The sequence below is a fragment of the Myodes glareolus genome, chromosome 5, assembly GCF_982192425.1.
Source record: "Myodes glareolus chromosome 5, mMyoGla1.1, whole genome shotgun sequence".
NCBI classification, from domain to species: Eukaryota; Metazoa; Chordata; class Mammalia; order Rodentia; family Cricetidae; genus Myodes; species Myodes glareolus.
This window is the reverse complement of record NC_142030.1, coordinates 71,406,164-71,425,782: the sequence shown is the minus strand read 5'-3', so window position 1 is coordinate 71,425,782 and position 19,619 is coordinate 71,406,164. Positions and strand designations below refer to the sequence as shown.

Sequence of the window (19,619 nt, the reverse complement as noted above, 5' to 3'; positions counted from 1 at the left end):
AAATGTGTTGAACTTTAAAAGAATTCCTGGAGCTGCATGTCAGTGGGCGCACCTTTCTGTTATGAAACAGACCAGGATCCAATGGCTGAGTGGGAATATTATTCTTCCTGTACCTTAAGAGTTTGGATTCCAGAAGCTAAAAGCAAATTTACATGTAATTTAGAAGACATACACATTGTAAAGAGAAGCTAGGCTGAATTGGGCACCCATGAAATAGAACATTCAGTCCCATGAGAATCAAGCTCTTAGAATAATAGTTCTTTATGCCTTGTCAGATGGACATTTATTAAGAGTTCAATAGTGAACATATGCCACTAGCACTTGAATGATGACAAGCTGTGTTCAGGAGGCAGTCTGCTGCCCATTAAGAGAGAAATTCTGCTGCTTTACATGTACTATTCAAGACTAACTCACACAATAAAGCACATTTTGGTGGTCCTCAGGTTAACTGGGGACAGGGACCCCTAAGCATTAGAGCACGGGACTTTACTGCCCTGCCCACTCCTTGCAGCACATAAAGTTTTGCTAACTATTTTTCAAGTTTGTAAGTACAAGCGAAAAGTGGGTAGGAATGACATTTTTTTGTTTGCTTGTTTTTTAAGCCAGAGTTTCTCTTTATAGCCCTGGCTGGCCTCAAACTCAGAGATTGAGTGCTGGGATGAGGTGTGTGCCACCACTGCCTAGCAGTGAGTTTTACATGGAATCACAATCGAGGAGAGAGACTAGTCAGTGTGAGCTCTGGTCCCTAGCAGCTGTTGGAGTTGCCTTTGGAAACTTTAGACAAACTGAAGAGAAACTGCAGCAAGGCTAACAGTTATGTGGTGTTTGTCAGAGTCAGAAGAGTTTAAAGGTCAGACAGAAGCCGAGTGATGAGCTACAAAACAGACAGCTCCTACCTTTACAGAAGCCACTCTCTTAAAGAGCTGTGGCAGCCTATTTCTAACTTTCATTTTCCAGAACAATTCACTGGAATGCTAAGAAAAGCACAAGAAACCCCAAAGCATACCGAGTTGTAGCCATCTTTGCTTGCTCCTGCAGATGGGTAAGTAGTTAAAGTTCTAAGAGGTGTTTTGACTTCTGTATCCTTTAAGGCAGAATAAACACTCCATACACAGATCTGGTTGGAGAGAACACGGTTTAATTAAAGGCAAAGCTGATTTCAGCAGCTGCAGATCTTGCACAGACAGACAGGAAAAAAAAACAAATCAAATCAAATCAAAACAAAACACAAAGGAAAGTTTATTACACAAAACCAGTTGAAGATTCTCCTCCTCTTCCTCATTACCCCATAGTGAGGATGGCAAGGCAAGGAAGCCCGCCAAGAGTCATAAAACATTCCAAACACCAAATTCTCATGCAGACTGGGGCTGTAGATGGGAAGTGGGTACTACTGGGAGGGAGCTGGTAAACCTGTTGGCTGGTCTAAGGTGCAAGAATCAGGGACATTTCCAACATCGGAATGTTGCAGCTGTCTGAATGCAGAGCTTACATACACAAACTGGGTGAAGGCAGCAGGGAAGGAACAGGGAAGAGGACAAAGGTGGACAAATGGAGAGGACTGGAGCAGCACAGAGGGTTTCATTTGCCATTGGGTGTTGGGGGGTTCACTTCTAGACCTTTCAAAAACAAAACAAAACAAAACCAAGAAAACCCAAACACCATGTCAAACTAAAAGAGCAATAGCATAAGCCTGGGGCTCCAAGCACTCTTTCTGACGAGCAATGAGCACTACCTCACCCCTTCTCATTGCTGGGGCCACCCAGATTCCATGACACCCGGGCTCCTGATGTGCTTTGCTCTACAGCTGTCTTCCAGCTTAGGTCCATCTAACTCCCACTCAACCCATGCCCTCTGGGAGAGTAGACAGCCATGTGTGGGGACACACGCACGCACGCACGCAGGCACACATACACACACGCACACACATACACACACCTATCTCCCAGAAAATAATCCCTATCCTAGCACAGCAATTGGACATTTAGATTGTTTCCATAATTTCCCCTTAAAATATTATTTTTCCAGGAAATGACTAACAGAAATGCTGTCCTTCTGTTCCTACACAGAACATGTTCAGTCCTCTTTCCTCCCAATAAATATCAAATAAAGAGTTTATTCCTTTCTTTCGCCCTTTTCAAAGCGGCGTTTGTTGTGATTTCTTCTGTGCACAGTGTGCATTTGTCCCTGTTGCCTTCAATTTTGTTCTTGAGGTGAATGAAGGCTGGGAGCCTGCGATGGGCAGAGGCCTGGCTCCTCTGCAGCGATGCAGGCACTACTGCTTCCTCCTCTTCAGACTGTCTTTTGGGCCCCAAGTGCTGGCCCCATGCTGCTGCTTCTTGGCGAGATGTTGCACACGTTCGGGATAAAACAATTACTAGGATACAGCATATGGCTAAAGGGGTGGAGACTGGTGCAAGAGGCTGGTAAGCAGGATGGGGACACAAAACCAACTTAACAAAAAATAACCACACTGAAAGCATCCACCTATTAAAATGTGTTTCAGGCTATGAATGGACTAGCCTGCCTTCTGTGAGACTGCTCGCTACGCTACTGCAAAAGTGAGGAATCAAAAACATTAATTTGAAATCTTACAGCAGCCACCTGCTGGTCTAGCCCAGCAGCACCACCCACACTGCATCCTCGATTAGGGCTCGAGCACCTACAGAGTGAAGGGCATTTCCTGCTGGAGTTTCCAGGCTGGAGGAAGGCCTTCCAGAACCTTCTAAGAGGCCTGTACTCTCCCTTATGGAACACTCCCACTGGCTTAAGAGGTCAGTTCCCTGTCCTGTCACCACCGACCTCTCATGGGAGCACAAACGGGACTGTCTTTGCTCCACACTGACTAGAAGTACACCTGTGTATGGAAGAATTCAGTGTGTTATTTTGCTACTGAGAGTAATAACAATAAAAGATGTTTACGAGTAATTTCAACTACATTCTCAGTCAGCAAAGCACTCATAATGGATTCCTATTTTATTCCCCAAAGAGGAAAAAAGGACTGAGAAGTTCCTATTGGCTTCTCCCATCTGCCTTCCCTTCTCAGCTTCCACTTCCCACGTGTTGGGGACATGCGCGGTGGAGAAGGTGAGAGGCGTGCTATTAGTAACGGAGTGAAACCAACAGCAGCTCCTCTCTCCTCCGGAAAGCCCCGGGGAACCAGAGTTCCTGATGGGTTTTTTCTTTTTGTTGCACTGCGAACATTTCGTGCACACTCAGCGGGCTGGTGGAACACTTACACCCTCTCGACAGCAAGAAACAGACAAGAGGGCTGCCACCTGCAGGGACTGTGTGGGTCAGTCCTGCAAACCCAACATGCCATGGTTTATGGAGCCTTCATTCCCTGGGTCGCTACTGTGGCCTCAGTGTGGAGGGTTCATGGCACCTTGTCCCCGCTGTTGTTTCTGCTTCTGCTGCATTAACAACTGCTCCAGAGCGGAGGGTCCAGGATGCATCATGGAACTGGACCAGATAGACTGAAAAATAACCCAGAAAGTTGTCAGCAGCGGTCAAATGTCTTGGCAGTCTGACAGGGATTTATTTTAAATTCTAGCTAGTCCTAAAGGCAAGTATATCCTCGAAATCCCAAACAATTCAGTTCTAAGAAAAAGTCACCAAGAGACTCATTCCTAAGAGTATTTTAAAACTTCAAACAGTGAAAGTACAGTTTTTAACCCCAAGACAGAGTCTCCATAAGTACCCTAGACTGGCCTGGAAAGATTATCCCTTCTAGCTATACCATTCTGATTACAGCAAGTACCACTATGACCAGATGAAATCATGTTTTAAGTTTTTCTACTAAAATTCATATGGCATAACAGAGTAAGTCTACTATAAATGTTTTAGGCAAACAAAGCATTTAAAATTATATACTCTTAACTGGTCAAATAATTATATACTCTTAATTGGTTAAACCAATCACACCAAGATAAACCAAAATTTTCAGAAAAGCATAAAACTAAACCCTTTACCATTCTGGACACTCTGACACTACACTGAGTTAACCCTCATGGAGGAAAGCAGAGCAACTTCCACAGCAGGAGCCTCATGAAATCTACTCACCTTTAAGTTTTCCATGAGGACAGCGGAGGAATCCTCCATGGAGGGGCCGTGGCCTGTCCAGGTGCCACTTGGAGTGCTAGCCTGATGCCAACTGCTCTCAGATGATGATGTTGCTGAGAGATAATCAACGCCAAAGCCACCCATGGCTAAGGGATGAAAATGGGGAAGAATTCAAAATGTTTTATCAGTGGCAAATATCAAGCTCCAGGCAAAGTTAGAGCAAGTCATATCCTTTCTGCCTGATAGAGAAAGAAATGTGGATCTACCTGGTTTATCAGTTTTCCACCGATCTGCAGGCCGCCTATCCCTGTTATCTGGCGTCCCAATGGGTCCAAAATTAGAGAATGGAGCAGAATTATGGTTATGTGTTGGAGGAGAACTGGGCAGACTGCTTGGGTTAGAGGAATGAGGAGACTGGCTGGCTGGTGTTGAATGATCTGTAAAATAATAATAACAATATATGGACATTAATAAGTGTTTCACAAACCAAACCAAGAGTTGTTTCCTTCAGATGTGGTCATTCAAATGTGAATGAGAGCATTACAATAAAGCTCTGGAGAAAAGGCCAAAGAGGCAACCTGCCAGATAACATGTCGGAGTGCACACAGCCAAGTACACCTTACAAAGAAAACAAATTGCAGGAAAATTTATCAGACATGCAGTTCTGACCTGTTTCACTGAAATATTTACAATATTTATCCATCAGAGTCATAATATCTTGATCTCAAGAACTATTATAAATTAGACTTTATGAAACTGAAACAAAAGGGGCATCTTGGCAGTTAAGAGCACTGGGTGCTCTTCTATAGAACCAGGGTTTGATTTCCAGCACCCAAAATCAAAACCATCTATAACTCTAGTTCTAGGGGTTCCAATACCCTCTTAGGGTCTCCATGGGCACTGCACACATGTGGTACAAAGACAAACGTGCAGGCAAATGCTTATACACATAAAATAAAAATAAATCCCCAAAACGTTTTTTTAAAAAAAGAAATATGATAATAAAACCCTTCTAATTATATATAGAATCTGACTAATTCTTACTCAATATGAATGAAAAGAAAAGGTAAATTTTATAATTTAAGGACTAGTTGATACCTGAACTGGCAGGAAGTGATGGAGACCAAGGGGTCCCTTCAAAAAGGGAGTACAGTGATGTTTCCTGGGAGGCAACTGAGGGGTTCAGTTCTGTCTTGGAGCTGGTTGTCAGGTTTTTCCCATACACTTCATTGAACACACTGCTGTTTGGGTATCGTTCCTGAAAGATGTAAGTTAGCAGTGCAGACAGAGATGAAGAAAGGCAGCACCACACCCACGGGTGCTCAGCAGACCCAAAGCCTTCTTATTTCTTAGTAAGACAAACTCCCAAAGACTAACTTCCTTCACTTTTGTCTTCCCCTTTACCTTTCTTTCATTCTGTATTTTGCTTTCCATGTAAACTATCTGAGCCAAAAAAGGGCGGGTTATTTATTTGACTGAACAACTAAGCTCTAAGAAATTCAGCATAAGAAATTTAAAAGGCTCAAATTCATGATATACAGGTCGTCAGTCTGCCCCAATCAGACAAAGGAGGTAAAATTAAGACTCAAAAAATAATACTACACTGAAAAGAAGAGAATAATCTATACTAAAAACACAAAGCAAGATTCTTAACTTTACTTACCTGATTGACAGAGAATCCAGTGAGGGACAGGAAAGAAGATGAATGCGACATGAGTTCTGAAGGCTTCTCCAGTAAGGATTTCTTTAGTCCCAGAAAAAAACCCAAAACAAACAAACAGTGATTCTTTCCATTTTAAAGTAAACGAACTATCAAAGCAAAAAAGATTACCACGTAAGCACACGTCTATCAGTCCCGTGAGTACAGTGTAAGACTTGGGAAAGATTAAATTCATATCTGTCAATATAATAATACCAGCTATGTGCCAGTTGCCACAGATGAGGCAGAACCTTCTTTCCTAGGTTTATCTGGTCCAGTGCAGAGATGCAGGCAGAAACCAGGAGTGTTTTTTTAGGTATGACCCTCAGGAATTCCCTCAGTAAAAGATGATAAATTATCCTGGCACGTTTTACTCCCTAAAATGTTAAGAATATTAATGACTTTAAAAAAGTCTTTCAAAACCATTTTGATAGCTGGTTTTGTTTTCATGCTTCCTAAAGCAGATACATTAAACTACTAAGTTGAGATTTTATTTAGTGGCCCTAGGGAAGTTACTGGGGTAGGGGAGAGCAAGCTGGTTTCTCTAAATGCATGTTATCATTAGATAGCAGATTAATAATGTGCTCAACACTCATTACATGTAAAGCATTTTATATATCACGTTATTACACAAATATTACATTATCAACTATGTTAAGAACCAGAAGGGCTCTTGTTTTCCATTTTTTTTAAACATGCAAAAAAGGAGAAACATTTCAAGGTCCCACTTGTTCTAGCATCAGCTCTATTTCCAACCAAATGGGCAGGAACAAGAAGAATTCACGGACAAGGAACAGTGGACACAGGCACCTGCAGTCTCAAACACACCAGCAGAAAGGTACAAGACAGAAGACAGACACACGTGTGAGGCAACAGTGCAGCAGCCGAGTCGCTGGAGCTTCTATGCTCTATCCCCAGGGAAGGGAGAAACTATCATAAAGCTATTTTTATTTCTCCCGGTTCTATGATTAATATAATTCAATCCTCTAAGTATTTTATTGCCCTCTATTTTAAGGGAAAGAAAAAGTTAGGAAAAAAAAGTTCAAAATCTTTTTATGCTGTATTAAGATGTAGCGAAGGGGAAGGGATTTCATGATGTACACCTTCCTTCCATTATTTATACCCCACACCCTCAATTAAAATATGATGTAAATACTAGTGGGCATAAAGAATGACATTCTGCAGGCTGAGTTCTAGAAGACTGTTTTAAAACAGGTATCAGTAACCAATTCTTACATTTTATTCTATATTATTCTAATCATTTGTATTCTAATTCACTCACTTCTAGTACTCTGTTCTCAGAGAGTTTCATTTTTACCCATTCTGTTTTATGATTCCAACTTTGAATTTAGATTAGGGCTCTTTTATGGTTCGGTGAGTTGAGCAAGAAAGAGCCATCAATCAGTTGTAAAACGTGGAAGGTATTTCCTTTAATATTTAGAATACACTTGACTTGTGAGTTCAAGTATACATATTACCTACAAAAGGAGTTAACTGGCCAGCATCACACAGACCAGTACAAGATGCTTTCTGGCTAACCCATATCTGGGCTATGACTATAATCTGGGGGAACTGGAGTCAGTACCACTGGCTGTGCTCTACTACATTACCAGGTTAGTTTCAGGCACTACGGAAACATACGTTATATTCCCATAAAGAGGAAAGCCGCAGAAAAGAAGAGTTCACCTACACTAAGTATTATAAAAGCCTCAGAAAAGAAGCTGTTAGAGAAAGCAGCAGAGTTATGTCAAATACATACAAAGAGGCTTCGTCCAGGAAGAGAGGCGAGAGGACCCAGCAGAGCTGGGTAAAGATCAGGAGGGTTAGAAAAGATCAGCTCTTCCTCTTCCTCCAAGGCAGCCAGACTCTTTAACAGGTCCGGAGGAAGCAGAGGGGAGCTCTTGGGATCCTAGTGACAGAAAGGATCACTGTGAGATGCAATTAGGGACAAAAGCACATAAGAATAGTAGCATGATTAGTTGGATAATACAGCTAAAGCCAAGAGTAAAGGCGTAATTAATTGTGATGTAGCATACAGACCAAAAAGCTGAAATATAAACACAAAGTGACAGCCAACAGAGAAGACCAAGTCCTAGAAGAGTAAGCCGTGACTAGAGCAGGACAGGCGGTGAGGCAGCCGGTGAGTAACCTACCACAGAAAGCACTCTTTCAGTTACACACCTGCTTCTCCTACATAACAAGAGCAAGGAGATAACTGACTTTGTTCCACTTAAGAAAGCAACTTGTTTAAATATCCATGAAACCTATTTTTAAACTTAGACGACACATCCTAAGTAAGGAGCTCTTCTCAGAATTATCTATCATGCCATTAGATTATTTTTCTGTCACACCAGTACAGTTCACTAATCAACTATTGAACTCTTCAGTTCCCTAAATTAAACATGTATGACTCTGAAGAGGTCAAGTCCTCAATAATGCCCATTTTTGATAAACTTCAGTGTATCAACTGGAGAAATTCTAAAGCTCTGCAACCCTAAACCCATCTTCATGCAACATGGTGATAGGAAAGAACACACACCTCAAATGGCATCCTGGGCACAGGGTCCTGCTCTGGACGGAAGACTCCTGGGGACCGTTTGCTTCTGCGGTCCATATTTGGTTGCTGTGCCATTACTGCTCGGTTATCAGCCATGCTGTAGGAAGAATCCCAGTAGAACTCTGGGACCTTGACTTCTGAGGGATTGTGGTTATATGGCTCCATGGGGAAAGGCTTCATTTTTTTCTCTAGAGGCTGCTGCTGTATTACAGGAGGTTGCAATGACGGCTCAAACAGTTTTATAGGGTCTTGGGTCTGAAGGTAGTAGGGCTGTTTCACAGGCATAATTTTCCCTAGTGGGCCTTGAACCTGAGGGGGATTCCACAGCTGTTTGGAGGCATCTGCCTGTTGATACTGAAAAAAGAGATGCCTGTCAACAAGTTGAAGATAAACTGCAATCTTACTGATAGACAATACTCAGGATTCAGAGAGTAAGTTTATGATATTTTATAACTAAGACCCTAGACAAAAACAGTTTCCTTAGTCCTTAAGATTTTTCAACACTCAGCAATTCTGAGAAGGACCTTGAATCTCCATCTTTATTCAGTTCAATTATTTAAGAAGTTCAATGAATGTGTATGTGAGACAGAATCTGCTTCACCCTTCTGTTTCTTGTGCTGTAAGGACATAAATGTAAGATTGGCATCACATTCATCTCACCACCACTTCAAGATAACAATTCTATTTCAATTCTGTTATGACCAAGTAAGAAATATTATGGCGTAGGGGATGGGGAGGATGAAAGCTGGTAAAACAAGAATCTGAGTTCTGTACCTAGAACCCATGCAAAAATGCTGGTCATGATGGCACAAGCTTATAATCTCTGTCCTAGAGAGGTGGAGATAGGAGGACCTAGGGCCAGCTAGACTATCCTAATTGGTGAGCTCCAGTCAGTGAGAGACCCTGGTCAAAGGACGTGAAGGGCATTTTTAAGGACGACACTACGGCTGTCCTCCAGCACAGACACTCATGTATATGCATCCACCTACACTCCTATACACTCACACATTCACATTATGAAAATAAGATATACAGAAAAATCTTTAATAGAATGAGCAATTAAGTAGCATGTAAAAATGATAGTGAAGATCTAATACACCACCCTTTACAAATAAAGCAAGAAGGTAAACGTTTAAACCTCCTAACAACACAAAGAATACTCTTGTATTCACACAATCACGGTAAGCCTAAGCAGGAACAACCTTAAAATCTAACTAGTATTTATTAATGGCCAAACACTGAATTCTCTCGGCATTTCTCACTATTCTAGCTGGCTGTACACACAACTGTTGCCTACCTGCTGGAATCCAGAGTGATGAGGTGGGCTTTTCCCCAAAGCTGGCATGACTTTTGTAGGGGATTGCTGTTGCTGAGCTAGAGCTTGAACCTGCAACTGGCTTGTAGACTGTGCTGTTGGCTGAGCTGGTAAAGATGTAAGGGGTGTCTGGGAAGGTGGCTGTGATTGTTGAGGTCCCTGGTTCATTGGCCCTGGTCCAGAGGGCCGTTGCTGGCTGTAAGGAATGTGGGACTGTTTCCCAGCTTGCACCTGGTTTCCTGCTGGAGAGTGAGCTGTAGACTGAAGAAAGGTTCCAGGGACAGAAACACCAGCTGGGAAGGTGTAACCTGAGCCCATAGAGAATGCCACAGGAGGGGGGATAACATATGTTGGGGGCGGGAACCCTTCAAAACAGAAGAACACAGCTTTAGTTCTAAGAAACTTAACAAAAGAAAGGGACAAGATTTGAGGGGAGAGTGCTTCTAACACATTATAAAAGCAACAGTCAACCACGCATGGTTTAACTCAAATTAAGAAATAGACTATGACTTTTCCTTTATACATTAATCAGACTCTCCTAAAGATGCTTCTCATGTTTAATGATAACAATTCCTTCATGGTAACTAACCAGTATTTATATGTAAACTATAAAAAATTTTGGTTCAACAAGAATCCTGTATTAGAGAACTTAAACTTCTTTCTCCTATACATTATAGCTTAGTAACACGACACTAAGGATATAAAGCATGCAAGGACTGAACAGAAACTCTGTACAGATGAATTAGATAGAGAATGTATACCTACCTGGTCGGCTGGGAAGAGGAGGGAAAGCTCCGGGGTGATGAATGGGGATGAACTGAGAATTATTCGCTTGACTTGGAGTTTGAGTGACAGGTGTTTTCCTGGCTTCAGACACTGGAGTCTTTCTTAGTTCCGTCTGGGATTTTACCTATAATCAACAGAAGCAAAACTAATTATAAAAACCTGGTTCCCATGTGTTAGGAAAAACCACCCACTCAAAGAAAAAAATTTAAAATCTCATTATGTACAAAGTATGCTGAAGAAACTTAAAGTCATTGAAGTTAAATATAGGAAAGTCAAGATAAATTACTAGTAAAAGAAACAAGGGCTTAGATTTACTAGTAGGGTTATTTTGCTTTCTTATAACCACAGAAAAACTAAGTAAGAAAAATGAGAATACAAACCATTTGCTGTATAAGATACCTCATGTCAACAGGCTAAAAACCTTGCCTAAGATCTTCAGCCATTTGGTAAGGGTCTCTTCATGCTATTATTTCACAGGCGACATATAACTAGGGGCGCTCGCTCACACAGGCCCAAGGTTCTAAACACCAAGCCAATAAAGAAATGCCATGTGCAGTGTTCAAGGTTGAGCAAAAGGCAAGAAAATAGGCAGCAGTGGCCAGGCAGTGGTGATGGGCACGCCTTTAATCCTAGCACTTGGGAGGCAGAGGCAGGCAGATCTCTGTGAATTTGAGGCCTAGTCTACAGAGTTCTAGGACAGTTAGGGCTATACAGAGAAACCATGTCTTGAAAAAACAAAAAGGGAAAGAGAAGGGAAAGAAAAGGGGAAGGGGGGGAAAGGAAAGGATGGGAAGGGGAAGGAAAAGAAAAAATAGACAGTAGTTAATCGAAAAAGAGCTGATAATATTATGTCATGTGAATTGTATGCCAAATTTTTGTTCTTATTTTGTATTGCTGAGACAGGTCTGGTTAGCCTTGGCTAGCTTAGAAGTTGCTATGTAACCCAGGCTGGCCTCATACTTGTAGCAATCCTCCTGCCTATCTTGTAAGTGCTGGGATTACAGGCATGTACTGCCATGCCTATATGCCAGACTTATTTTGTTATCTATTAGTAGATTTGAAATGGATAGAGGACAGAAAAGGAGATTTTATTATCAGCATGGCTCTTACTGGGAGCTAAACTTAAGTCTAGTTAACTTGATGGGTGGTGTGGGAGGTCCTTCTGTCTATGTGTTGCTTTTATTGGTTAATGAATCAAGAAACTGGCTTGGCCTGATGGGAAAGAACAGAGCTAGGCGGGGAAAACTAAGCTGAATGCTAGGAGAAAGGAGGCAGAGTAAAGGAGAAGCCATGGAGCCGCTGTGGAGACAGATGTGCTAAAATGACCTTGTGGTAATGCACAGATTAATGGAGATGGGTTAAATTAATATTTAAGGGTTGGCCAATAAAAAGTTAGAGCTAGTGCTTTAAATAATACAGTTTCTATGTGATTATTTTAGGGCTAAGCGACAGGGAACAACAAGCCGTCTCCCTTCAACAGATGGGATTTTGCTTTATTGTTTCTTTGCCTTTCCTTTGTACCCTCTGTTCAGGTCAGTCCCTATATGTATGTGACTTGGAAGATGGCTTCATCAGTAGAATGCCTGCAAACATGAGAACTAGAATTCAACCTCCAAACCCACATAAACATGCCAGGAGTAGTGGCGTGCACTTACAGTCTCACCAGGGAGAAGGCTCACTTGCTAGTTAGTCTAGCCTAACTGGTGAGAACTAGGTCAACATGAGACTGTCTCAAAGAAAGCAGATGGCCTTCCTGAGGCTGATACCTGCGGTTGTTCTCTCACCTTCAGATACGTCCACATGTATACGCATATATAAACCCATACAAAGTGTGCTGACACAAACACTAAAAAAGAAGGGAACCACATTTTACTTGCCCCCCTTCTATCAGGCAAGTAAACTAGAGGTATATATTCTTAATTACAAGCAGCCACCTACATTTCCCACAACTATTTAAGTAGTCACCAAAACATTAACGGTATTAATAAAACAGTCAAGATCCTTTTACACTATATACAATTACTGGTATCTCTTTGGAAAGGCATAAAAAAGGCTACAAAATAGCTGGGAAATGGTTTTCTCAGCAAGACTTGATATTACTCCATACAACACCACTGGCTCAAGCAGGTATAATGCCAAGAAAAGGTGCTTCAGTCTTCTACAAAAAAGTTTTACTTTGTACAGTGATTCTTTGATTGATTGATTGATTGACTATGTAGCCCTGGCTAGCCTGGAACTTACTATTTAGATCAGGCTGGTCTTTACCTCAAAGAACCACCATCCTCTGTGTTGGGTTTAAAGGTATATATATAAAATAGTGACTCTTAAGAAAAAAAAAGACAAAAAAAGCTATAAAGCTGTAATAAACCTGATTCTACTGGATGCTATGAAACCTGAAAACTCTTCTGAAAGATTAGTATGTGCTAATTATACTTTCCAAAGAAAAATAAAATTTTGTGTGGAGCACTTAACGAGAACTCCCTGGTCTCAGGAATTCCCTCAAGTTGATAAACTAGCCATCAACCACAGCTCTTTACATACCTTCCTATGCAGTCAAAGAGTGCACTTAAACTTCAGAACGGTCAATGTACCCATCTTTATGAACAAAACGAGAAACCTTGCCTTTTGTGTGAGCCTTCCTCTACCTGTTTTATAGTTCAAATACAGCTTACCTGCACTGCCACACTCTGTTTTCCTGTTTCCTGTAACTTTCCTAAGGTGCATCTCTTGGTCTCAGCTCTCCTCTTGGTGCTGTCCTTCTTTCCATCATCCTTAGTTACAGCTATTCCTTTGCTACAGGCCCTGCTCACCTCTTTGGGAGGAAAGCTTCTTCCTTGGTCTCTGTTCACTTCTCGTGGTTTAACATTCTCTTTGAAGGTGACCACTGGTTTTTCTCCTGGGTCACAGTTGTTGCTTGGATTTCGGCCTGTAGACAGCACTGACTTCAGTCCTGGGCTCCCATCGGTAGCTAGTGACTCTATCACAGATGTTTCTTGTAGGATGAGGTTCTCTTTGGTTTCACTGGGGTCTTCTAATATTAATTCTGGAATTTCTGTGATAAATAACAATTTCCCTACCTCATTTTCACACTGGATCAACCTAAAAAAAAAAGCAAGAATAAATCCATATTAATAATCAATTAATTATTAATAAATCCATATTATGGATTTATTATGAAAAACTAACTTCAACAGGTGAATATATTTTTAGGCAAAAAAAATGATGTGATGGAAAGAGATCAATATTATTCAGTAACCAAGACTCTAATGACTACATTTCACATCACCACACTTCATTCATTATTCTCCTGCCCTTTCCATGTTTCTAATAACTGGTTAAATTTACAAAGCATGACTTATGATACTAGTCTAAGTTCTTGACATAGCCTATAAGGTTATTTTACTTATTTTAAAGAAAGGGAAATTGAAGTTCAGAAATTTAAGCATGCAAGCACTCAAACGTACCGAGCATAGCAGAAATTTGAATACAAGCATGAAATAATAATAACTGTCTCTGAAAAGCACACAATCCACCAGGAAGATGCAAGGAACACAGACCTAGAAATAACTTGAACCTAACTCCAAAACTTGTATTCTTTCCCTACACCAGCACCACCCCCTGCTTCGTCTCTATCATCCTCTCTGCCCTGACTGAAACTGATCAGCACATCCTTGCCATACAAATCACTCACTGAACCTGAGACTGTCCAATTCAATTCAAATAACACAGATGGCCTGTAAGCTGAAGCAGCACACAATAAATAAGACAAAACTAATTCTTCTTATCACAGATAACAGGTAGTGTAATAGTGAGAAGAGAGACATTTAAATAAACTATGATCACCAGGGTGATACATTACAAATATCGACTTAATTCATCATCAATAATATTTACACCGAAGTAAAAAATATACATGAGGCACATGTCTGTGTGTGCTGACAAAACAATAAAAAGGAATGTAGGAGAAGGCCATGGCATACCGTGGCTGATTGTCAGCAATCCATTTCCCTATAGAGATCAAACGCTGCTGTCGTATTCGTCTCTGTTGACCCTCTTTGTCTCCTGTAATACCCTGATGGCCTTTGGAAAAATCCAAGTTCCTAGAAATGACAGAGTACATTAAAGAAGATTAAATACTTAAAGAAATTTTCAAGACAACCAAATGCAAAAACTTCAAGATGTTTCCCACACAGGACATAGACCACATATAATCAGTGGTGTTTGCTTGAATTTATACTTCCAAAGATTTCAAATACAAACAAAGCAAAAACCAAATATCAAAGTTTATTATATTAATGTAGTATTTCTACCTTCTAGGTAAGAAACTAAAATAATCTAAGTTTTTCTTATTAATGATTCTTTTATTATAATAATAAACTATTTTTTGTTGCTTGATTTGGGTCCTAAGATTAAACCTAGGTCCTTGTCCATGCCGGACAGATGCTCTATCACTGTATGAAGACCAAGCAGTTTTATAAACACCTGTTTTCTAAATAATTTGACTAAAAAAATAATCATAATGCTAAAGGTCTCTGAAGCACATTATTTTTATGTGTGTGTTTTGCCTCGATGTACATGCACCACATGTATGCCAGATATTCCCAGAGATCAGAAGAGAACATCAGATCTCCTAGGACTAGAGGTGCCTTAAGAGGTTTTCAGTTGCCTTGCAGGTACCTTGTAGGAATCAAACATGGGTCCTGTGCAAGAACAAAGAACTGCTCTTACCCATTTATTCTACTCCTGAGATGCCTGCTAAAAACAGTGTCATTATACTTTAAGACATTCTACTCTGGGCTGGAGAGATGGCTCAGTGGTTAAGAGCACTGGCTGCTCTTCTAGAGGTCCTGAGTTCAAGTCCCAGCAACCACATGGTGGCTCTCAATCAACTCTAATGAGATCTGGTGCCCTCTTCCTATGTTGAAAAATTTCCTAAATCACAAAAATGTGCAAACGTCATAAATTATATAGATAGATGTCTAAACCAATGTGAAAAAAAAAGAGTTCCTAAGATCTCTTGTCAGTAATTCTAAAAGAAAAAAATTATTTAAGTCAGGGGTGACGGGCCATGCCTAGAATTTTGGCATTTGGGAGATGGAGGAAGGAGGACAGCAGCTTTGAAGACAGCTGGGCTACAAAGTAAAGCCATGCATATCTCTGAATCCAAAGCCATGAAGGAAGCTAACAGCTGAAGGGCACACAAAGTGAGAAATAGTCCCTACCTTCAGGATTAAACCTGATAAGCCTTATAAAAAAGCAAAGTGAAAGAAGAATGGAGTTCCTTCCAAAAAACCCTGGGAAGGTTTCAGAGTGACAGCTGAGCTGGCCTTCCCAGGCAGGACGACTGCAGACCATGATGGTAAAAGGAAGGTAGAGGAGCAGACGGGAATGTCCTAGTACAGAGGAAAATATAGAGCCATTCAAAAGGACACGCTGAGTACATATGTATAAATGGGGCTGGGGAAAGAGGAGGTAGAAAATAGGGTTGAGGGGCTGAGAGTTGGACAGCACTAAGATTTGACATCAAGCCAAGGAGGCCCCAGAGTGACTACAGACAGACAAACCTGAGTTTTTGTCTTTGTCATGAGATGTTGTTAGCACTCACTTGAAAATGCTGAATATTAGAGATGTTATAGTTTTAGTGTAAAGGATTTTCTGATTTCTAGAATGCGTGTCAACAGATTCTATGTTACAAGAATTTAAAAAGGTAAAATAAAAAAAAACTCTGCTTAAAAATGAATATACCAGGAATAATAAACTGTTGCAAAGATGTCAAATAGAGTATCTGTGACTAAACTGTCTTTGATTTAACTTTCTACTAGTTAAATACCCTCCATAGACTATGTATGTAGTAGCTAACAAAAATGCATGATTTTGGTAAAATCCAAACGTCATTAGAGTTTGGTAACTAAGATGACAGACAACAACAGCTTTCAGTTGTAGCAGGCTGAGAAATGACTAAACAGTGAAATCAGTAAGGATAGCCAACACTGCTCTTAAGAAATTTATAGTAAAGAAAGCAGCAACAGAGAAAGATGGAGATTGTGAATTTTATTTTATTTAATAGACTAAAAAAAGAACAAATTAAATGTTAGTAGACTAAAGGAAGATAGCTATTTGGGAAGAGAAGGGGAAAACAGCAGTGGGGAATATACTGAAAAAACAATGTAAACAGAGTAAAAGATGGAGGATGAGAAAGTAAGAAGGAAAGAACAAGATGCAGGGGAGACCAAGGATGATTGGAAAATAGGATCCCTTTGCCATTGATAAGTCTTTTTTAGAATGTTCTTGTAAAATTGGTGTGTTTAATGCAGAAGGAGATAATGCGCACACACAGTTGTATACACACAACTACAGGTATCTTTTTCTATCGCTCTTGCCTTATTCCCTTGAGATGGTCTCTCACTGAACTTGAGTTTGACATTTTTATTTTGTTTCCAGTTACACACTGGGGTTACAGGTACATTCAGTCATGCTTGGCTTTTTATATGGATGCTGGGATTAACTCTCATGCTTGCATAAGTGTTCTTACTCACAGTCATGCCCACACCATCCTATCACTATTACTAATTTGGAAAAAAAGAAAGTATTAACTTTTAGTTAAAATGCAGAATTTGCTGAGAATGGCTTGGTGCAGCACATGACTACAATACTGGCACACGGCAGGCAGAGGCAGCAGGGCCGCTGCACATTCAACATCAATGGGGTCTATGTAGAAGCTTCAGCCTAGCAATGACTATGGAGACTGCCTCAAAAAATAAAATAGTTTGGTCTGGTGGCATAGACCTGTAATTCCAGCACTCAGCAAGCACAGGCAGGCAGAGCACTGTGAGCCTGAGGCCAGTTCTGGTCTATGGTGTGAGTTCCAGCACAGTTGGGGCTTCATTGTGGGATCCTGTCTCAAAGTACAAGAATGAATGAATAACAGAAATTTTCCTCTTTCAGACATCTCTTAAGGTAAGTTTAAAAAGCAGAATTTAAGTATCACCAGGGAAAGCAATTTTCTACTCCATTCTTTTGTTCTGTATTTCTTAAAAACACTTCACACTAATGTGCATGTATATGTGTATATGTGCACATGTGTAAAAAACATAGTAGAGGGTGTGTGTGCGTGCATGCCACGGTCCATGAACCCCCCCCAATAAATGTTAAAAACAAACGACAACACACTAAGGTCAAATCAAAGGTTCACCACGTAGGCCAGATTCCTACAAATTTTAACACTGCAACAACTTCACAGCTATTTACCTGAAAGAAGGCCTTAAAGCCAAAAATCCTTGTAATTCAAACTCTTCTGGAAGAGGTGTGGCTAAAGAAAGGAAGACAACAAAATTTGTAAACATTTCAATTAAAATCCCATTATTTGGAAGAGTAACATTGACAATATGAAAATAGTGAATGAAAAAAGACAACAAAAGAATGTGTAATGTCCATTCTCTGCTTTCCTACCTCACACCCTGCTAAAGACAAGTCATCCAACAAAAGCCTGCGTGACAGCTTTGGTACCTAGATAATCCCCTAAAATTCAAATAGGAAACACTCAAGGAGCTTCCTCATCAGCTGTCTCAGGAAATGGAACTTCAGTTGGGTGTGGTAGTGCATGCCTTTAACCTCAGAACTCAGGAGGCAGAGGCAGGTAGATTCTGAGTTTGAGGCCAGCCTGCTCTATAGAGCGAGTTTCAGGTCAGCCAGGGCTACACAGAGAAACCCTGTCTTGGAGGGAGGGAGGAAGGGAGAAAACAAATTAACAAGCCAAAATTAGAATACAGAGCTTCACATCAGATCTACTAACCCAATGTTCAGGCTACACATGACCAGTTATCCAGTGACAATACTAACGTCATTGAGAGCTTATAAGAAATAGCCTTGGGCATTATCCCAAACCTTTTAAATCCTAAAAAAAAGATCCAGGTGACTCAATGCAAATTACTAATAGAGAAGAGAGTGAAGCTCTATGTTGCTCAGTGCAGCACTATATATGCAGAAAATTAAAACTATGAAAGTACATGCATGTGCACACATGTATTTGTGCTATAGTGGAGGCCAGAGGACAACCTCAGGTGTCACCTTCAGGAATGCTGCCCATATCTTCTGAGAAAGGGTCTCTTATTGGGATGGAGCTCATCAATTAGGTTAGACTGGCTGGCAAGTTTTATTCCTATGGCTAACAGAAATCCAAGACTTGGAGCCCTAGGAGTCCTCTTGTTTTTGGCTTGCTGGTTCTGAGATTTCAGGTATGCTGGGAACTATTCATGTGGGTTTTAGGTATAGGTACTGAATTCAGGCCCTCATGCTTGAAAGGTGAAGCATTTTACTGAGTTATCTCCTCAGGCCCTTGAGGAAAATTTTAAAGACAGGGTTAATAAATAGACTATGACACACATATAAAGTATTATAAAGCCAGTAAAACTGCTTAGCAGCAAATGAAAATGTTAATATTACACTGTAAAGTTGAAAAGCATTCTTTTTTTTTTCCCCTTTGGTTTTTTTGAATTAGGGTTTCTCTGTAGCTTTGGAGCCTGTCATGGAACTAGCTCTTATAAACCAGGCTGGCCTTGAACTCTCAGAGATCTGACGGCCTCTGATAGGATTAAAGGCGTGCATCACCAATGCCTGGCTTAAAAGCAATTTTAAAGTTGTATGTGACGCAAATGTTTGTACATAGGAAAAAGCACAAAGATCACACACTATCACATGGACAGTACAAACATTATACTATGGGAGAAATATTGGCAATTTGTGTCTTTTATGTTTTAGGTACTAAATTCTGTGTGATGTGTAGGTATATGGGAGAATGGTGTTCACATCATTTCCTTAAAATAAAACAAAATGACGACTGAGGCTGGGGAAGCAGCTCAACAGTTAAAGAGCACTTGCTGTTCTCACAGAGGACCCGAGTTTGATTTCTAGCACCCACATGGTGGCTCCCAAATGTCTGCAAACTCTTAATTTCAAGGAATCCAAACACTTCTGATGACTGCTGCAGGCACCAGACAATACATGGCATGAATAGATATATGCAGGCAAAATACTCATACATATAAAATATATAAATCTTAAAACAAACAAAAACCCAGGACAACTTGCAATGATAAAGAGATGGGGAGGAAAAGGATAGAATTTAAATTACTGTAAGGTCTATCAGAGAAGATATATGCTGTGGGAATTCAGGAGAATTAGCCACATCTACCCACTTCATCAGT

The 19,619-nt window shown here is 40.5% G+C and overlaps 1 protein-coding gene across 5 annotated transcripts in view; it reads right to left on the bottom strand.

Moving 5' to 3' along the window:
• Positions 1-1,118: 1,118 nt before the first annotated feature.
• The window catches only part of Smg7 (SMG7 nonsense mediated mRNA decay factor), a 63,832-nt gene continuing 45,331 nt past the window's right edge, over positions 1,119-19,619 (bottom strand). For 4 of the 5 annotated variants that reach the window (XM_087906428.1, XM_087906426.1, XM_087906425.1 and 1 more), the window contains 12 exons: positions 17,665-17,725; positions 14,397-14,516; positions 13,227-13,515; positions 10,396-10,540; positions 9,613-9,995; positions 8,298-8,669; positions 7,518-7,667; positions 5,723-5,803; positions 5,158-5,317; positions 4,326-4,496; positions 4,060-4,205; positions 1,119-3,473 (listed from right to left, as the gene is read on the bottom strand). In XM_087906428.1, the coding sequence (XP_087762554.1) occupies positions 3,360-3,473; positions 4,060-4,205; positions 4,326-4,496; positions 5,158-5,317; positions 5,723-5,803; positions 7,518-7,667; positions 8,298-8,669; positions 9,613-9,995; positions 10,396-10,540; positions 13,227-13,515; positions 14,397-14,516; positions 17,665-17,725 (2,192 nt within the window). In that variant the 3' untranslated portion in view covers positions 1,119-3,359. The remainder of the gene's footprint in view (positions 3,474-4,059; positions 4,206-4,325; positions 4,497-5,157; positions 5,318-5,722; positions 5,804-7,517; positions 7,668-8,297; positions 8,670-9,612; positions 9,996-10,395; positions 10,541-13,226; positions 13,516-14,396; positions 14,517-17,664; positions 17,726-19,619) is intronic. The other variant, XM_087906427.1, reaches the window with a different exon arrangement.